This window comes from Meleagris gallopavo, chromosome Z, assembly GCF_905368555.1.
Source record: "Meleagris gallopavo chromosome Z, MGAL_WU_HG_1.1, whole genome shotgun sequence".
In the NCBI taxonomy this organism is placed as follows: domain Eukaryota; kingdom Metazoa; phylum Chordata; class Aves; order Galliformes; family Phasianidae; genus Meleagris; species Meleagris gallopavo.
Window position 1 is genome coordinate 41,313,049 of NC_139435.1, and position 21,240 is coordinate 41,334,288.

At 36.8% G+C, this 21,240-nt stretch overlaps 1 protein-coding gene across 15 annotated transcripts in view; it reads left to right on the top strand.

The window, feature by feature from the left end:
* AOPEP (aminopeptidase O (putative)) overlaps positions 1-21,240 on the top strand; it is a 173,204-nt gene that overhangs the window by 10,267 nt on the left and 141,697 nt on the right. For all 15 annotated transcript variants that reach the window (XR_014880622.1, XR_014880623.1, XR_014880619.1 and 12 more), the window contains exons 3-5: positions 4,555-4,721; positions 14,845-15,001; positions 17,747-17,995. Coding sequence is in view for 5 of the 15 variants with exons in the window: in XM_085214015.1 (XP_085070141.1) it covers positions 4,555-4,721; positions 14,845-15,001; positions 17,747-17,995 (573 nt within the window). In the remaining 10 variants the exon portion in view is untranslated. The remainder of the gene's footprint in view (positions 1-4,554; positions 4,722-14,844; positions 15,002-17,746; positions 17,996-21,240) is intronic.

Below are 21,240 nucleotides of genomic sequence, written 5' to 3' on the forward strand. Positions count from 1 at the left end.
TTTCCAGTGTACATTATATCACTCTTCTAAATCAAAATTGTCATGTTCTATCAAATATCATCAAAGTAGTAATTCTGATATTAAACACTACACCCTACTACACCCTACATCTGAAAGAAGGTGTTCAGAGAGTACTGGACTGTGACACATTAGAACAAAACAGACCTTGGTTTCATGTTCAACTTATTTGATGTGACTGGTGCTGCTAAAATGCAAAGAACAAGTAGAAAATTTCTGCATAACTTGTGCAGAATTGTTGTCATAGAATGGTTTAGTTTGGAAGGGACTTCTAAAGGATATCTCATCCAACCTCCTGCCATGAGCAGCAATACCTTCTGCTGGACTACACTGCCCAAAGTGTCATCCAACCTGGCATTGAACCCTTCCAGCTTCTCTGGTCAACTGTTCCCAATCTTAACAGCTTCATCGTAACAAAAATAAAAGTAAGAATCTGCCTCACACAAAATTTAAATCTGCCCTCTTATAGTTAAAAACTACTGCCCCTGTCTTATCATTACAGGTAAAAGGCCTTCTTTATATTTCTTATTAACCTTCTTTATCTGTTGAAATGTTGCCATAAAGTTTTGCCAAAGAATTCTCCAGGCTGAACAAGCCCAGCTCCCTCAGCCTGTTTTCGTAAGAGAGGGGCTTTAGCCCTCTGAGCATCTCTGTGGTATCCTCTTGGCCCACTCCAACAGTTCCACATCACTCTTGTGCTCAGGGCCCCAGGCCTTCACACAGTACTTCAGATGGGGCTTCAGGAAGGCAGAGCAAAGGCTGGGAGTGTCCGGTGTCCACATCAGGCTGGAACTCCTTGGCAAGGAAAGTGCAAATAAACAGAGGGTTGTGTTTGTTTGTTTGTTTGTTTGTTTGTTTGAACCAGTTTTAAATCTGCTTCTCCTTAAGAGATGGAAAATTTGAAATGCAAAATATTCTGAGACAGTATTTGCAATTGTTCACATGCTCTGGTAAAAACAGCTATTCATAAATTTCTGTACCTCTGAAGCTAAGTTCTTAAAAACTCATACTCTTCTTTGGCACATCTATCAGATTTTCTTACATAGTATGTTGAATACAGTAAGGAATTAATAAAACTGTCCAGGAATGTGCATAGCAAATTTGAAATGTAAAATTTGGACTATTTAAGGTTTAGTTCATTGTTGTTACTCCTTGAAAAACTGGAATTTTCTTAAATGTTTTTAACTGACATTTCTAAGTATGTAATGGAAACATGTCAAACATGTTTCTTGAATGTTTATCTAAAGTTTAAAGTTCGGATGAATTCTCGGCAGTGGTCTCTAATTTACTGGAATTTACTTGTGAAAGTACATGGTCTTTCTGTATACAGAAATATAACTTAGGGGTAGTTGAATGTTCTGTTTCAAGTGCTGCAAAATCGATACTAAAAATCAGGAAATGGAGTGCAATGCCTTTTAGAATATGTCTTTTCATTTGTTTTTTTAGGTTATGACATTGTTTTGTTTTATGCTGTAAAATTCGAAGTGTCACCATTTTGCATGTGGAAGTATTGCTTTCCGAACTAAGATTTCTAAGTGTTTATTTAGAATTGTGTAAGTCCTTTATGTTCTAGACAGAGGTCAGACGACTATCTGAATGTTGCAAAATTATTTGTGTTGTCCTTAATGACTGGCACTTAAGAACAAAGCATTACATTTAGCTAGTGTGAGCTAGCAAATTACAATGGATATACTTTAAGTATTTACTGCAAGTCATTCCATAATCATACTAGAATACTTTCACATTTTAGGCCAGACTTGAAAAGTGTTTTCATTAGCGTGCTCAAAAAAGATTAATTATATTGATTAAAAGGCTAGATCACATTGTTTCTCCCTACTTATTTCTTTCAAGCATCTGCTAATGCTTTCTTCCAAGCACAACGGGCAAAGAAGCACCAAAAAATGAGTTTGCAAACTAAGCATGCAGTATGTACAGTGGAAAAAACTATTTACAGTGATACAGGAAATGTGGAAACAAATCAAAACTCAAGTGCATGTGAGTCAGATAGCAAAGGAACAAACGCAGATTTCAGAATAGATGTGAGAAAATCCATCTGTATTGTTGATATGCTTAAGAAGACTGTCTTCTCTTTGTAAACATTGAGGCTAACAACTGGTTGATTTTTTAATCACTACTGCAGAAATAGAGCAAGTAGGATATCTCTTATTTCCTCAGTCATTAATCAGTTATTTTCAATTTTTGTTACCATTTTAACAGGAGTTACAGCTATGAAATTAAATTTTGTGTAAAGGCAATTAGATGTCATCACTGGCATCAGATGAAAAGAAATCCAGATCAGGATACAAATTTTATTTCTGATCCTCTTTTGCACTGGAATTGTGCTGCCTGACCAAGAACAAAGAAAAATGCCAGCTACAGTGAGCATCCTGAAGTAACACTGCACAGTTACCAATGCTGTTAAAAAGAAATACCTCTTTTCCTGTGTGAGGTTTGGGCAATTTGAATATTCATATGAGATGTCTGATCATTCAATTTTTCACATTCTGGGAAAGAGTACGGCTTCAGGAGCCAGCCTTGGACAGAGCGAGCTGCTTGCCTGACATCAGGCCACACTGGGGTGACCACATGACAAAAATTTGTTCATTTATACACATTTCACTTACAATGGATTGAAGTATTGAGTATTTGCATCACATAAACTTTTATTTGTTCTTCCACTATGGAAGGACACTAGGGCTATGGAGAATCTGAGAATATGGGGTACGAGGAAGCAGCTGAGGTCCCTGGGTGTTCTTAACCCAGATCAGGGAAGGCTGAGGGGAGGCCTGATGGTGGCTGCAGCTCCTCACAGGGAGCAGAGGGGCAGCGCTGAGCTCTGCTCTGTGTGACAGCGACAGGGCACGAGGGAACGGCATGCAGCTGTGTCAAGGGAGGGGCGGGTAGGGGTCAGGGAGAGGTGCTGCACCACAGGGCGGTGGGCATGGGACAGGCTGCCCAGGACAGTAGGGATGGACCCAGGCTGCTAGAGTTCGGGGACCCTCTCAGACTTGGGGTTTGATTTTGGTTGTCCTGTGTGAAGCTGGAGTTAGACGTGATGATCCTTTTGAGACCCTTCCAACTTGGGGTATTTGGTGATTCTGTGATTGTATTCTCACCTTTAAACAATAGAAAACATCTCATCGTTTGCTTTTACTGTAAATTTGAACAATGTTTCAGTGTCCCACCCAGTGTTATTCTGCCAGCTCATTTTCTCAGTTGTAGCATTTTCCTTTGGAATTTGGCATAGACAGCGTGATCCAGTAGAACAAATAACACTTTTGACAAGAATAAAAGAAAAGGCTTCAGATTATATTCCATCTATGGCAGTGATATCTCCACATTCATTCCATGTGGTTTAGATTTGGCATTGGGGAAGAAATTATTTCTGTGAAAGAGTTATTGTGGGAGAAAATAAAATCCTCAGATCTAGCCATTGCAAAATAGGTTTTGCCTAACAGATTATCTCCTATTTTCCAAAGGATTTTGATGATTTTTTGGTTCAGGTTCTGAAAGAAATAAATCAGAATGCTTTTGTCCTCAAGTATTTGCAAAACAAAGCTTAGTGTTTCCAGAATATTGACTTTAAATATCACAGGATTTAAAAGGTTCAGCAAAACAATGTGATGCTTTGTGAAGTTTTCTTTCTTTAGCTTGAGAAGCTATTGACTGTGCTTATTTAATGTAATTTATGTTTTAAAAACTAGCTCCAGCATGCAAGTACTAGAAAACTTTGTAAAACTGCAAAGCACAATGAAAGAAGCGAAAGTGGTATTACACCTGTGACCAGCAGGAGTCTAGAAGTTAATGAAAGGCCGTGTTACCTTCTCAACTGTGTCCTAGCTGCTAATAAGAAATTGGCTGGCAAGAAATGTTGAAGTTGAGTTAGCAAAGGGTCAACAGATGAGGACGCTGCCTAGGACAGCGTTAGAGGAACTGCAAAGAGAGCAATGACAAGGGAGATTGCTGTATGGAAAGCTAAAAAGAGACTGAAGCTGATAGGGAAGAAATGCTTTCTTTTGATTGTATCTTCAAGGTAAGTGAACTAGCCTGCATCTCCTTACTAGAAGAAGAAATTTAAAAAGTTAAGATTTATTGAGACTGTAACTGAGTAAGGCACAGCACTAGTTCTACTGCTCTGTTTGGATGATCCATCAAGTTGTGGGATTAATGGTAATGAAAGTACTAATGAGATGACAGAGAAGTGTCATAAATGTCAGTAAAGGCTGCAATGTAATCCTTAGACGATAGAAGCCTTTCTTGGCCTTATGGTTTCAGCTTAGAGCTATCAAATGAGACTGAAAAGCTAATGCAGAAAATTCTTTTGTAGTTTATGTAAAAATTATTGTTGTATTTTTGCTTTTCTTTATCTTGCCTTAAATGGCTTAAATGGTACTTTGGTTCTTGTCAAGAAAGTTTCAAACCTAGCTGAGAAAATTAAGTATAAAAGCAATACAACAGTATGTTTGATCTTTGACAGAAAACACAATTGAGTCTTTTTTTGTAACTCTGCCACCCATCTCATTTCCTTCCTTTTAGGCCATGTGTTTATACGATGGGATCACCGATAAACAACAGAGCCCTTTTCCCATGCCAAGAACCACCCATTGCCTTGTCAACATGGCAAGCATCAGTCCGAGCATCTGCAGGCTTTGTTGTACTGATGAGTGGTGAAAACTCAGCAGAACCAGTCCAGCTTCAAGAAGGTGAAATTTATTTTCTACAGCAGTGTTTTCAATAGTTTTATCATTGGAGATATAGCTTAAGTAATGACATTATTTTTGAAAGGATATAAAAGCACTTAAAGGACATCTACAAGTAATCTCTATGTGGGGTTGCCTATTCAAGGTCTCAGTAAGAATTAGTAAGAATTTAAGGATGTTTTACAGACTTAGATTTTACTTTTACTTTTTCCAAACCTAGATTTCACTTGTTGTAAAATGACTTTAATTGCTTTGTAGTTGAATGTTTGACAGATAAAGTACTGAATCAGGCTCTTGACAAATCCAAGCCTTAATTAATTAAACTTTCGGTTTCTGTTCTTCAGTCCATTTGTAGCTTCGTGTGGCAATGATTAAGAGCTGCCATTGTGTTGTATCTGTTTCCTGAAAAATACTGAATAGATGAAGAGTATCAGTTCTGTACTCCGAAAATCTGATGTTTGCTTTTTGGGCTGGTTTTGTGTTTTTTGTTGTTGCTGTTGTTGTTTTGTTTTGTTTTTGAAATTGGTAGATAACACTATCTGCAACTGAAAGCAAGCAAGCATTTTACTGTTTTATTGGTTACTTCATTCTTTCGACCTCTGTCTGCACAGATAAAGAAATTTTTATGGCAGTTATCGAAATAATATAAAGGATGTCTTGCCATCATTAGTTTTGAAGTTGTTTGAGAAGCAGGGTCAGTATTTTCTAGTGTAAGTAGTTTTGTTGTTAGACCTTTAAATATGAAGCCTGCTTTATGGAAATGGTACTCATTGATGTTCAGTAAGAAGTTAGGATTTTCATGCAACTCAATAATATTAATAGTTAGAATTATCCTTCCTTAATTAGGCCTAGTTTAAGTACTGATTGGTCCAGTGCTAGTATGAGGAGAGAAGTCCTATATTTCTGTTTTATTCCCACTTTCCCCTTGACAAACAAAGTAAACTGGATTCATGCAGCACCACTGTGGCGTTAATCAGCATTAATCAGTAGAGCTGCAGAAAGTGTAAGCTGTATTCAGGCTGCAGACAGAAGGTGAGAGCTTAACTCTTGCATAGAGAAATGGAGATAAGTTGAATGGGAACATTCAACATCCATTTGGTGGCTACGTACACTGATTTTTTTAAACTTTTTTAAGTTTAAGTCCCTAAATAAATATATACATTTCCCTTTGCACTGGAGAAAGTTGTTGCTCCTTATGTTTGGACAAGACCCACCGCTCCACAGTTGTATACTCTAGTTGTAAATAAATGAAATAAGGATTATAGTCCTTGTATCTTACCCATTCTGACAAAAGAAGCTCTTAGAGCTCAAGGAAAGCAAGCCTCAAATTGAACTGTTTTGGAAGTCTCAGTTCTGAAGTAATATAAAATTTTAATACTTAAAATAATTACAATGATTACAAGGCAGGATTTAACCCTTACAGCAGTTATTTTCAACCATAAAACTATCTTCAGAAATGACTAACTCTTTTTTCTTATTTATTCCTGTCCTGACGAATTGCTTTGCTCAGTTTCATTCTTTCTCTAATTCACCTCTCAGGCAAAGTTTAATAGTTGTTTTTAGCTACTGCTGTAGTGAACTGACTTCTTGTATAATCCTTCAAAACTGTTCATAGCATATAGTGATAAAATAAGTTAATTTCTCAACACGTGCAAAAAGGGGCTGATGCCTATATTTAGATAAGGCCAAAATTTTCTTTAATGGGAAACATATAGAAGCATTTGGATACTGAAAAGTAGCTTAGGCATACTTTTGATGTATATAATTTTACTTCCTTTTGGCCAAAAGAATTGTAGACTGTATAGTAGTTTTCTGCAAAGGTTTTTATCCTGTGAAAAGATTGTTTAATCAAGGCTTATGGAAAAGGTTAGAATTAGGTAGAAAAAAAAAATCCCCTCTAAAGAATCAAATTTATATTTGAGAGGCGAAGAATGAATAAAAGTATCCTTAATTTGAGAGCCATCAATTTGCACTGAATTATCTAATTATTTTGGTCATATGTAAAGCATATTTCAAGCCTTGACTCTGCTGCTGAAATATGGAAAACTGCCATGATGAGCTTCTCACTCATTTGGGAGATAGTGTTTTCCTGTCATGGTATTAAGAAATTGTTGATTTCAAGCTAGGAGAACAGTTCTGCCGTTACTGTATAATTTATTTTTATTCACACTCCTGCCTTGCTGATGAGTTGTTACCTGTACCTTAGTGGTGTCTGCATGGTCTAAAGTATTACGAAAAAAAGGATTTTAATGTAAATTTCTAGAAATAAAAACCTGTGGAAGATTTTTAGGCAACATAAATGGGCACAGACCAGCTAAAATCAATATTCTCTTAATCAATTCGCTAGTTGAAAAGTCTGTATTGTGAAATACTTATTTCCTCAATAACATTGCTTTGTAACTCTAGTTTAAAGAGTCCATTAAATATATATAGTGGTATTAAGAGAAAAATTAATTCTGGGGAAAAACGTTTTTAAAATGCAGTTGATGGAGTGTTAAAAATGACATAAGTGTACCATATCATAATGATAAGATTGGGACTTAGTGGCCTAAAGTCAGCCTGTCACCGTGTGGAAAATATAAGCGTTTTTTGTTTAAATCCTTGTAGTAGTTGTAATCAGTAATTCCTGTGTCAACGTAAAGCTTTGTATGTTTATTTATTTTTAACTTTCCAGAACCAATCCATTGTATATCCTTTCCTAACAACTCCATGAAAGTAAGAAGTAGTGTAAGAAGTCTTTAATGGAAAGGTCCATAAAGAGGAAATGATTCATTTTAGCTTCAGTGTACTATTGACATGCTGAGTGAAAGGTGTGTAGTGAGCTGGGAAGGACCAAATGCAGCATTAAAGATAAGCCCTTTTGGAGAAGTTTTGAGCTAAACTTGACTGAAGTGAAGCAGCAAGACTGTATTTCAAGTCTTTAGGTTTTTCCTTTCCCCCTCCCCAGGATGGCATTCCCAAGAGTGTCAAAGATTCTACTTACAGAGCTACATGACACACAGTACTCTTCATTTGTACTAATTTTGTCATGAAATAAGGTATTGCTATACTGCATATTTATAAAATCACGCTGGCAGAACACCAAAATATATTTTAAAGAGTGGAGTACCCTAGGAAAAACAAGCATTTTGGCAGTTGTTAATTAATTTATTCTGAATAGAACTACAAGTTAGCTGAATTTTTGTTGTTTCAAGATCATATTTTCAATAAGTGTGTAAGCAGTTAATAAGAGAGCAGCAAGCAAGAATTATACCTATCGGCCTTTAAACAGAAATATGCATTCTGCTTCATAAACCTACATCTCTAGATGTACAGATGCTTTGATCCAACACCAAGGCAAGATGAGGGCTACTCAGTGCACAGAATCCTCAGTTTCCATTTATATTTGCAGGTTTTCTACTAATTGCATATAGCATTTTTTGCATTCTCTCTCCTATAAAATTATGGCTCCTCCTTTCATTGGAAATGAAATGTGGCCACAGTTGCTTGATAGATATGCAATGTCACTTACCCAAATAGAAATGGAAACTATTCAAGATCTATTAGTGCTTCAGAATACTACGGATTCTTTATGTAGTACTTAAAGGAGAAAAAAATGTGAGAAGAATGCTTTTGGTAAGGTCCTTGGGGAAGAAGGGAACACTATAGATGTGTTTGTATGTAATACAAGGCATTTAACCACTGGATGTAATTTTTAATTTTTGTTAGTATTATTTTCATTTCATTGGTATTACATACAGAATGTGCATATATGTTTTGTCACAAGTATCTTTATATTTTTATTCATGTTCAAGAGGTAAGCATGAAATCAAGAGGCTTGATCTGTGTGCAGTTGCTCTATATTCACATATTTCTAGTGTTTCTATCTTATGTAGGCTTGATTTCAGCTAGAAGATGTGTTTTGTTATTAGAAATACTGTGGTATAGAAGCCATCACCTGCACTGCAGCTTATAGCAAAAGATTTTATTTGTGCTTTTATCTCTTTTCCCAAGGCAAAATTAAAGAGTCTGGCACTCATGTTGATTGATCTCCAATGTGTAGCAGGAATTACAGCATGGGAGTTGACAGCTTGTCACATGCTGCTCATCCCTCTGAGTCAGTGCTGAACTGATACTTAAGCATGAATGTGAGAAGGCTATATGGGAAGTTCCATACTTCAGATAAAATAAAAAATCTCTGCAAGTCACAAGGAGTTCCAGAAAGCTGGAGAATTGTTCATCCTGATGCCCCAGCTAAATCGTAGTTTACTAAGCTGTGTTTTTATGCTAAGAGTGCTAGCTCTTACTTTGTATATCAAGTTCCAGGGTTGTGTGGATACCTCTAATTCTTTAGAAGTAGTTGAATTGTGTTTTTCTATTACTTCATGGACATTGTTTTTGTATATAGCACATTCCCCCTCAAATATGTAGTTTGTGCCAACACAAATATAAACACTACAGAATACAACCTTAGTAGTCCATCAGGCATTATCAGACAGTGACTCTCATGTGATTCTTCAGCTACAATAAACTCTGCAGGACTTGAACAATTTAGTTCTTTCAAAGATAGCTGAATGCATTAAAATTCTAATATGTAATTTCATGATTCATTGTTATTATTTCAAGTACAGTAAATAAATGGCCTTTAAGTTGTTCTTTTGGGCAATTAGAAATAGCTTATAATTTCTCACTCTTGTTAAATATAGTCCTAAATTTTGAATAGGTTGTTTTCCAGTTTTATCTCATAGATGATTGTTGCTGCAGAATTTGTGTAATTGTAAGATAGACTTGCTTTGCAGACCTGAGAAAAAAAAAAATTGGAAAATGATTTTAAGATTATCTGTAAGAAAATATTTTGCCTAAAGTAATTATATGTAGGAATCTAATTTCTTTTAAATTAAGTCTGATTTTAAGGAGAGGGAATAAGCATTTCAAATATAAGGACCAGTTGTGCTCTTCATTTCCCATGGGTGAACCCTTGTCTAACCTCTTGTTAAGAGGTTAGCAAGATGTCCTTGCTTAGTCTGAAAATGTTTTCATGGTACAAAATGCTATTAACTTCATTAGAGAAAGGAATCTTCCCATATGATCTGTACTACTTTCTCTTATCCTAGAGGTGGTGCTGTCTACAAGGAAGTCACTGATAAGCAGAGGACGGTCAGGAGAAAGGAAGGGGGGGGAAAGGAACAGAGTGGAGCTTGTCATCCCAGTGCATAGTGAGGATACAAATAATGGAAAATGAAACAAATCACACCAATCTGAAGAAAGTTAAAGAAAGGAAGTTATGGGAGAAAAGAGGTAGGTGGGAGGCAACCCTACCAGTGAGAGTTAAACTCTATTTGAAACAGTACTTCATGGTGGTTGCTGTAGAAAAGTGTTGTGTACATGAAGACCATTTCAATCATTGATCAGTGCACACATTATAGGGAGAGCTCGCTTATTTCCTGATAGTATGATCTCACTTATATGGGTGAGTTAGGACTTTTTAAACAAAGTAAAATACAAAATAGAAATGCACAGACAGCGGTCTACATCCTGAAAAGTTTGTAAGGACACAGCCTGGGAGTTTAGGGTTGGGACAGGGAAAGGCAAGGCACAGCAAGAGTGAAACTTGACTAGGAATGTGAAGAATACCAGGTTTTGCAGGTATAGAACACAGAAAAGGAAGACATAAGAAATTGTAACCTCTGATGAGTGAGACAGGGAACTTGGCTATAGCTGACATGGAGAAGGCTAACATTCAATAACTTTTTAGCCTCAGTCTTCTCCAGCATTTGCTCTTACTATACCTCCCAGATCTAGAAGTAGGAACTGGGGAAATTATGTCCTACCCACTTTATGATGCTCTGAGACCATGTGAGGAACCTGAATGTGCACAAGTCCATTAGACCCAATGAGATGCATCCCAGAGTCTTAGGGGAACTGGCAGACTAGGTTGCTAAACCATTCTCCTTCATATTTGAAAAGTTATGAAGTCCCCCATGGCTGGAAAAGGAGAAGTGTAACAGCCATGTTTGAAAAGGGTAAAAAGGAGGACCTGTGGAGCAACAGACCAGTCATCTTCAACAGACCAGTAATCTTCACATTTGTGCACAGTATGATCATGGAGCAGATCCTCCTGGAAACCATTTTAATACATACGGAAAGCATGAATGTACACAGCCATCATTCACAAAGTGCATATCATGTCTAGATAGTTTGATGACCTTCTACAACTGATTGACAGCACAAGTGGACAAGGAAAGAGGGACTGATCTACCTTGACTTATGCAAAGCCTTTGATATGGTCCCACGCAAGATCCTTATCTCTAATTTGGAGAGACATGGATTTGGTGGGCCACTTGGTGGGCAAAAAAATCAGCTGAATGATTGCATCCAAAGTGTTGTGGTCAGTGTCTCAGTGTCCAAGTGAGACCAGTACCTCATGGGCCCATATTGGTACTGTTTAATATCTTTATTGGTAGACATGAATAGGGACGGGATGCCATCTAGAGGAATTTTGACAGGCTTGAGAGTGCAAACCTTATGAAGTTCAACAAGGCCAGGTTGCTGCACCTGCAGTCTCCAAACATTAGAACTAACTGGCTGATGAATGGAGCAGCTCTGTGCAGAAGGACGTGGGGGAACTGATTAATGAAAAACTCAACCTGAGCTGTCAGTATATGCTTGCAGTTCAAAAAGCCAATTGTATCTTGGGCTGCATCAAAAGAAGTGTGGCTAGCAGGTTGAGCGAGATGATTGTCCCCAGGGACACCTTATTACATTTGATAACATTACATACTTTAAGGGACTCTAGAGGAAAAAATAGAGTGAAGATCACTATCAGGAAAAGAAGTAACAGTGTCAAACTAAAAGAAGATAAATTTAAATTAGATATAAGGAAGAAATTCTTCACTGTTGGGATGGTGAGGCACTGAACAAATTCCCCAGAGAAACTGGAGATGTTCAAGACCCAGGCTGGATGGGACTTAGGGCAACCTGATCTAGTGAATGACAACCCTGCCAATGGCTGATGTGTGGAACTAGATAATGTTATTTTCCTTTCCAACCCAAGACATTCTGTGAGACTGTGTTCATTCCAGTGTGTGTAATTCAGTTGTTCAAGGGAAAACCACTGTTAGAAAAACATTTAGTTATCCTGTGCAATTCTGGAGTATGAGTGGAGAGGGCATCTAAAATTTCTGCAGGAAGTGAATTGTGTTCCAGTTGCATACGTAAAGACCATATAGATCTTGGATCTTGTCCTAAGAGTATCCAGAGTTTGCATGATCTGTAAAATGCCTGCAAAATATATGAGACTGGGAAAACAGAAGAGAGGCTGTATGTTAGTTGCTTTCCTTTTATTCAGGAAACTCAAGTTTAGATAAACATGGAAACACATATCTAGAAAACCTAATTTCCAGTGTTTGGTACCTGAATCCTTTTTCAGGATTTGCTCTGCCTCTGAATATCATGTTTCTTGCCAGTCCATGTAAATTTGTGAATGCAGTGCATGCTGTTTTTCTTTCTAGATTGCAAACTGATTTTGACATTCTTTTCAAGTTATCATCCCCTTTTTCTTACAAACAAAAACCAAAAACCTCTGTGGTCTTGCTTGCTTCAGCCTGTCTTGCTAAACTTACTTGTCTCTGTGTTCCTCTCCACTCCCTCTGTTTGTATAGTGAAGACCTCTTTCGGTTAGTTTTAGACAGTGTCTTCACTATTGCAGTTCTTCTCTGTTACGTTCTTCTGCCACCTTGAACAATGTTTCTGTGACTGCCTTTTGGCTTTCATTTTTGTTTCAGAACTCCATTGAAAATGCATAGATTTTCCTCATTTTTTCCCTCTTCCTTTCCTGTTATTTAAAGGTTTTATGGTTAACATAACTCTTAATGCATTGCATACCAAAACTACAGAAAGTGAAGTTGTATAGACTACCTCTTATACCCATTTAAGTTGAAAGTAAAGCTGCTGCTGTCTTGAATATGAGCAGGCTTGGGCCCTCAGCAAAATTTTGTATAAATGAAACTCCATATTACACTACTACTTGAGAATCTGTTTTTTCAAAACAGTAAATTGGTACTATTCTGGGCCATGTCTTTTGCTCAAAATGGAACTCGCTTTTGTTGGCTCATTTCTAACTTTGATAAGCTTTTTTTTTTTAAAAAGGAGAATTTGGTAAAACAGTTATCCTCTTTGTTTCAAATATGTTTGGAGCAAATAAGTTCCTTTTGCTCACATACTGTTGTGAGGTTAAGAAAATTACAGGAGTAATGTATGTTCCATTGACAGTACCAATCAAAGCTTTTTGATGGTAGTGGTAAATGTTGCCGAAGTGGAATAGAGTGAGACAGTGTAAGTGGTTGCTACTGCATATAAAAGACAGAGGCTTTTTGTGGCAAAGAAAAATGAAGCCTCAGCCTCTTACAGGACATTATAAACATTATAATAAATTGAAGGTAGCAAAATTTGTTGAGGCTGAGCAGTAAGGCTTTCTAACTTGTTCTTTCTTTGCACAACTTGACCTCCTAGTCAAGTTAAGTAAGGAGATAATTATACCCTTATGCCTTGTGGGAACTACTTGATTATTTCCAACCTCCACATCTTTTTTCCTGTTGATAGTGTTCCTGCTTAGAACATTATTGTAAGTATTAATGTTTTCTTAAAATAAATGGTTTGTTTGTTTCCACAGTTTCCATGGCCACACGTAATTGCACATGATTCTGTAGGCTAGGTTCTTTCCAAGAGTAATTAACCTATTAATATGGTGTATCAACAGTACTTCTGCCCACAAATGGGTACCTAAATATGACTCTTATGCTGTGCTCTTTTTAGAGGGGCAGATGTAAACCTAAGCAGTATTTAGATTAATGAAATGCCCCAAAATATCTTGAAGGTTGTTTACACAAGTTTGCATATATAGTCAGCATATAAGATACTCTGTCTTCCATCACTGGGGTCCTATACTATTAAGTCTCATCTTTTTACCTTCTATTGGATTTTCTAATCTTGATATAGCAGCTCTTGGACTAGCATGACCTGAAAAACTGACTTTGGCAATATACTATCTGATTCTGAGCTTTAATTTGTAACTCCCTTGTTGGCACATCTATATCTCAGATTGCCAAATCTGATCCATAAGTACTAGTGTTGTTTGTTAAAACTTTTCTGTCAGTTTGGTATTGTCCAGAACACAAAGAAAAGGGTTCATAACCTTTGTAATGTCATATAGACAAGACAAAAGTTTAAGGAAGTGGTCCAGTGTTGACAGAATTAAATGTTAATCTTTTGTATCTGAAGATGCCATTAGGTTTCACATCTGATAAAATTATTGGGCAGTAACACTGCTATCCTTGCATTAATAACATCTCAGTAACTATAGATTTTTTACAGCTGAAGATATCAGCAAATAGGGGAATGTTAAGGTCTTAAAATATAGAATCATCAAATCAAAGAATCACTAAGGTTAAGTGATCATCCAAGATCATCCAGTACAACCATCCACCTATCACCAATAGTTCTCACTAAGCCATGTCTCTCAACATGTCTAAACGTTCCTTGAACACCTCCAAGATCAGTGACTCCATCACCACCCTGGCAGCCCATTCCAGTGCCTGACAGCTCTTTTGGAAAAGTGGTATCTCCTAACATCCAGCCTGAGTCACTCCTGGTGCAACTTGAGGCCATTCACTCTATCACTATTTACATGGGAGAAGAGACCGACCCCCAGCTCACTACAACCTCCATTCTGGTAGTTATAGAGAGCAATGAGGTCTGCCCTGAGCCTCCTCTTCTCCAGACTGAACAATCCCAGCTCCCTCAGCCGCTTCTCATAAAACCTGTGCTCCAGACCCCTCCCCAGTTTTGTTGCCCTTTCTCTGGACACTCTAGGGCCTCAGTGTCTTTCTTGCAGTGAGGGACCTAAAACTGAACACAGCACTCAAAGTGCAGCCTCACCAGTGCTGAGTACAGATACAAGTAAATGATACTGAATCCATGGTGGTCACATGACTGCTCTTACACATCTCAGTGATTTTTTTTCTCTTCAACAAAAATACGAGGACATAAGGTGAGAGATACGACTCAAAATCTCAAGTATACAAAAATATCAAGTATTGACTGGATGCTGTGACTGATGAATCTGCACAAATGTTCCTTTTATTCACAGGTATCACAAGCTGGTACTACTATGTAACTATGCCAATGCCAGCATCCACCTTCACTATTGCTGTGGGGTGCTGGCTGGAGGTCAAACGGCCATGCTTCACGGCTGGTATCCAGTCAGAAGTTGAGTTTTCCGTGCCATTTTCACAAGCTGATTTCAGGTTGGTGTTTGGAATATTGTTCAAAAGTGACATTTTACTTCACAGTGACATTTTCTCCGTGGAAGGTGAAAATACGCCATTTCAGTATAGGAATCGAAACAGAATTTGTTTCATCTTACTAGAAAAATCGTGACAGGGAAATAATTCCCAAGGCTTTTTTTCATGGGTAAGGGTGTGGTTCTTTTTACGTAAAAACAAACTGTTTCATGAGCAGTAGCACTAATCCTAGCATTCTCTTTATTTGCATCTTACAGCCTGTGGTGTTTAGTGCCCTGCTGCAACCAGATGCTCCATTTTTTATTACAATCTCTTCCTGTATGATCCTCAGGGCTACTTAATGTGGCACATCCTGGATATCTAGTGCCCACTAGTGCCATTGGTCTTAGCAAATGCAAGCCCCTACTTCTCCTTTCTTTTACAGTCCCATTGCAGAGTTAGAGCTGGTGTGTACAGTTGTTTGCCTGGATTGGTGTGTAATGTTGCAGTGGTTCTGTGAAAGAATTTTGGATGTTCATTTGGTTCAATGAAAATAGCCTATTGTCCAGTAAATGCAGTGGCTACTTTGCTATCTTTCACAAAGCCTGTAGAAATGTAATTATTTTGGATACATCTGTCTCTCTTTTCAGTCTAGTCAAAAAGATTCACTGCATTTAAATTATTCCACATGTTAACAGAAGTTAACACTAGTTAACAGAAGTCTCAGACATAGCTTAAAAAAAAAACACAAAAAACACCCTTACTCATAAGATATCTATTTTAGGACAAATATTGTGTTAGCATTAAGATTGTGAAAGTCCTTACCGTTTTGATAAGAGTTGGTGAGGATTTGGAAACATAATTGCTAGAATTTAAAATTAAATGACTCTGATGACATGCAGCTTGGCTAATTTTGTTTTTAAAAAATCCTAATAAATCTTGGGAATAGGAACTTTTGTCTAACATCAGTAACACATGCCTATTCAAGCTTTAAAGTAGTTTATACTTATGATAAACTTTTAGAAATTATTTTCTGTTTATTTCTCTATTATTTATTTGTTCGTAGTATGACTGTCTATACAGAAGTACTCAGTAACTGTTAACCATGTTTCTCTACTGTACAGGATATTCAGAGATTGATTTGATGCAGGATATTAATCTGACAGTTGGTTTAATTTTATTTTTTGAAAACTTTGGGGAAATGGGATTTTCTTTATCTTTCTGTAGCAAAAAATACTGCAAGATCTAATCAGTGTGATGGTCATTGTTCTCATTTGTTTCTGTTGAATAAATTGAAATCTGCAACAGGTGAGCTTTAGAAGAAAAACTAACCCAAAAAGTTTTTTTTTTAAAAAAGCACATCTGGGAGTTAGCACAGCAATTACTCACTGTTTATTTAAGTCACTAAGACTAAGTAACCAAACCAGTAGCAGAGGTTTCTAGAAAGGATATGAAATTGATATCAAGCAGATATTAAAGTAGTGACTCAGGAATGATAAAGGGTATAGACTCTTGAGCAGCAGGAAAAAGGATCTCTAAAAGAAATTACTTAAATGTGTAGTGTAGTATAATTCATGTTCAGGCACCAGCGAGCTTGGTGTGAGGAGACTGCATCAAAACAGTAAATGGAGCGAGAATGTAAAATAAGTTTCCTGTCTCCATAAGGACTAATTGGCAAATGTTAAGAGAACAGAGCTGCTGGCTTTTATGTTCCTGTTTAATCTCAACTCTGACAATTAAATACAAATTTATATTCTTTTAGAGCAAAAATATTCTGGTTTAGACAACTCTTGGGAAAAAAAAAAAAAGGTGTTTAATGGTAGATAGAGTTTTTCTGCTTATGTAATAAAAATCTACTTCTTTTACACAAGGTGTTTGTTTGACACTTAGAAATTTTGACTCTTCTGAGAAGCATAGCTCTTTTCTACATCTTATCGTTTGTTTTTGTGTATCAGCACTCACCTGGAGTGAATTTTTACTTTTACACTCTTACAATTATAAATGCTTTTGGGCAGTGCTTGGTGCAATAAGTTTCGTCTGTCAAAGCACAGTAGAACCAGCTTCTTGAAGCTGAAATCCGATACACAGGAGAGGCTCTGCCCTGTAGAGAAGGCAAGTTAGCAGGTGAAAACATGAAGCTGATCTCTGCTCAGATTCAAGTCTATTTGGAATTTGGACAGATAAAGGTGTATGGCTCAGTTTTAGGAAGGATCACATTTATTCATCTTTCGCTACAACTTTGAATATTCTTTAAGAATAACTTAATATTATCTTGCTACTAATGCGATATCTGTGTTGATCAGGCTGAATTGATACCTACTTTTTTTTTTCATCTAAGAAAAACTAAAAACTCAGAGATTTTTTTTTTTTAAACTAAAAATAACAACAGAAAAAAATTGGAATTTTATTGTAGTTGCATGTAATAAGGGAGTAAAAATTTTGGATCATCATTTAAGTAGAAATTCTCTGAATAAAGAAGCATTCTTGTATCATTATTTAGTTTTTAAGTTTTTTGACTCATGTTTATTATAAAAGCAAGGTTTGCCTATTTCTTCTTTTTGAGTTATAAGTAACTATATCTGCTCTGTTCAGATGTGTAATAATAATTCTTTTTTCACAGTGTTAAACATGGGTGAATGGTATGAGAAGATTAAATGAAATGGGTGTATGTGAACTATCATTCTGGTGTCTGGAAAATGTCTTTATGTTAGTATATTCAATTGTGTATTTCTGTATCACATTAAACTATTTTTTTGTTGTTACTGTCAGATGGCATAAAGAAAGCTGTGGTCATGTGGAATATCCCTGCCGTTTCCAAAATCATGCTGCCACATTGCAAAGAGTCATTCCCTATAGAGTCTTTGCTCCCTTGTGCCTCATGGAATGCTGTGAAGAACATTTACTTCAGCTTATTCCTCAGTGCCTCTCAGCTGCTTACTCCACACTGGGCACCCATCCCTTCTCCAGGCTTGATGTTTTGATAGTTCCTTCAAACTTTTCCAGCCTGGGAATGGCTAGGTAAAGAATGCTTTTACTATCTTCATTCTGTATTTTGTTAGACTCCTTTTATCAGCTAATTAATAGAGTAAAATTGCTATAATATAAAACTGTTCTATGAAATCACATTTAAAATGCTAGTTGTTGCTAGCTGAGGTTTGCTTAGTAGATTTACTAGCATACTTTGTGCTGAGATCTTTAATTTCAGTGTTATAAGGACTTGGGAAGTAAAATATAAGTTCTAAGACATGTGTCTGAATTTCCACTTTGCAAAACTGAAGGGTTTTTTTAATTCTATTAATTGCAGTACTTGATGCTAATATAATTTTGTGGTTTTTGTTGTTGTTGTTGTTGATGACTTTATCATGGTGTCCTGACAGAACATGTTAAAATTCAGATATGTAGTTTATTTACAAGTCTTTTTTGGTTTTAGATTTTCTAGTCAAACACTGGGCTTTGGAAACTGAGGAAGGCGATGTTTTCATTTCATGTAATTGTGGAAAATAAAAAGCTTAATTAAATATTATTATTTTGACAGTACAATTTCCAGAAGAATTTTAGCTCTAGTACTAGTACAGCAACATCTAGTAATTAAAATTTCCCATTTATTTTTTAATTTTCTTAAAAATATTTAAGTTGCCTATCAGATAGCATTTACTAATAGCAGGGAATAAAATGCTATTTGTATTACCGTTTCCTAGTACCAACACTAGACTAGAAGGCATGTATATTAGAGTAAGACATACAAAGGTGAAGGCTGAAAGGAGAACTACACAGAAAAAGAAAAAAAAAAAAAGTGAAAGCAGTGAGAGATGTGTAGGCCAAAATGATAATATTGAGTAGGAACAATCTTCAAGAGTCTGTTCTTGGTATGTTTCTGCTCTTTGGGAAGATGGCAGTGCTTCTCATGCATATACCTTTCCCAGAATTTGTGGGGAAAGAATGCCTGGAGGGTGTTCTGTTGGAAAAACATCTGTGGTTATCTGAATCCAGACTATGTATTTGGAATTTGTAATAATGCTTTCTTTGTGGAGGAGATGAGAAAACCTCTGTGTATATTTCCTTATGCTTCCTCTAATGACTGTTCATTCCAAATGATCCCTATCACTGAGTATAAGTAAAGGATGAAAGAAGGAGCATGCATACTTCCTGATGTTTTCAATTCATCAGTTCATCAAGCCAAGCACATTCAAATTTTTTTTAAATTGAAATAAAATAATAAGTTATTTAAATGTCAAGCTGTTTGGACAGCAAAGGGAGTTATTATGTGACTCATAAGAGCTCGCTTGTTCTTGTTTCATGTGATATATTTTTTTGGAGATTCTTTGCATAAAGCAGCAGCTACTTACATGGTTATTCCTGCCCATGCAATGATAATTACATGCATGGCTTCATTTAAGACTAAGTTGAGTGCAAAACCATGCCCAAACCCACATTATTAAAAAAAAAAAAAAAAAAAAAAAAAAAAGTTTGCTTTTTCCTTGGGTTAGAAAGGGTACCATTTACCTTTTTATCTTCAAATCTGTCTCTAGCAGTAAAACATAACACAGCATGCCAGCACTAAGGGACTACCATTTTGAGAATTCTAATTGTATTCCTGTCTGCTAGGAAAGGTAAAAGTCATAAATTTTAGTCGTCATCTTAAGTATCAGGGCTTTAGAGCACTGAGCACTTTCTTTGTCTGTTCCTCATTAGCCGATACTTATTGTGTTTTTATATCCCCAAATACTTTCCTTTTCTTAGGAGGGTGTTTCCTCAGCATTTTATAGTGGTTTAAAACGATGATAGTTCTTTCACGGAGTGAGCTCATTAGGTGTTTGAAGCTGTCTATTCTAGCAGTTGCTACTGTGAGTCAGTTGCATTTCCCTTGAAGTCTGACTTTATGGGAAAAATTCTGGTTGAAAGCATGTATATTTTACTTACGTTTTCTTTACATCTCTTCCTGTCTTTTAAAATTTGCCTTTAATTTTTGTATGGAAACAAAATCTTGATTGCATATAATAATTGCCATCATTATTTCTTGCTTCCTGCATATCTTTGAAATTAGAAAACTTAATTTTGCATACCTTCTTGATATCATGATGTTTTAGTTCAAGTGACTCTGTATAGCTTCCCAGAAATTTCATGCTAGTAGAAGGAGAATGTGACTCAGATAGCTTTGTTGATATGTTAATTTCTATATTAAAAAAAAAAAGAAGAAGAAAAAAGAAAAAAGCATTGTGGATCAAATTTAAACAGCTTAAAATCTAGAAAGTCAGCACTTTTTGCAGAACTTTGAGAACAGCGCAAATGCCTAACAGCATTTCTTATTTCTGATTTTAAATTCTCTCATTTTCACAAGGCAGAGAATTGGAGGAAAAAGGAGTAGGAAACATATGAGGCTGAAAAGATTATAGAGCTCCTATTTAGATTGTGCAGGGAAAAGATCATAGAGTTATAGAATGGCCTGGGTTGAAAAGGATCACAATGATCATCTAGCTTCAAGTCCCCTGCTATGTGCAGGATCACCAGCCACCAGACCAGGCTGCCCAGAGTCACATCCAGCCTGGCCTGGAATGGCTCCAGGGATGGGGCATCCACAGCCTCCTTGGGCAACCTGTTCCAGTGTATCACCACCCTCTGGGTTCCTCCTAATATTCAACCTAAGCCTCCTCTTAGTTTATTGTTCCCCCTTGTTGTATCACAATTCACCCTTGTAAACAGTCGTACCACCTCCTGCTTATATGTTCCCTTCAAGTCTGGGAGGCCACCATGAAGTCTCCCTGGAGCCTCTTTCCAAGCTAAACAAGCCAAGTTCCCTCAATCTTTCTTCATAGGAGAAATGCTCCAGTCCTCTGATCATCTTAAGGAGCCTCCTCTGGTCCCATTCCAAGAGCTACACGTCTTTTTTGTGCCCCAGGCCTGGATGCAGTACTCCAGATGGGTCCTCACGGGAGCTGTGTAGAGGGGGGACAATCACCTCCCTGTCCCTGCTGTCCACTCATCTTTTAAGATACCTGACCTTGTATTACACCAAAAGATGAACATTAGTTGTATGTTCTGAGTACTAACAGGCTGATAGCAGGAGATTAAATGTAACCCTTCAGTTTCGGTGGTGTTAGTGATGACCCTTAAAAATTGAGTGTAGGCTTTTCTGGCATCTAAATAGCATGGTTATTTCACAGTTGCAAATGTGAGCTAGTAGAGTTACTCAGCTGAACAAAATTTGCTGAGAGAATTCAAATGAAAAAACAGGGTCTGTTTTTCCCTGGGTATGTTCAGTCTCT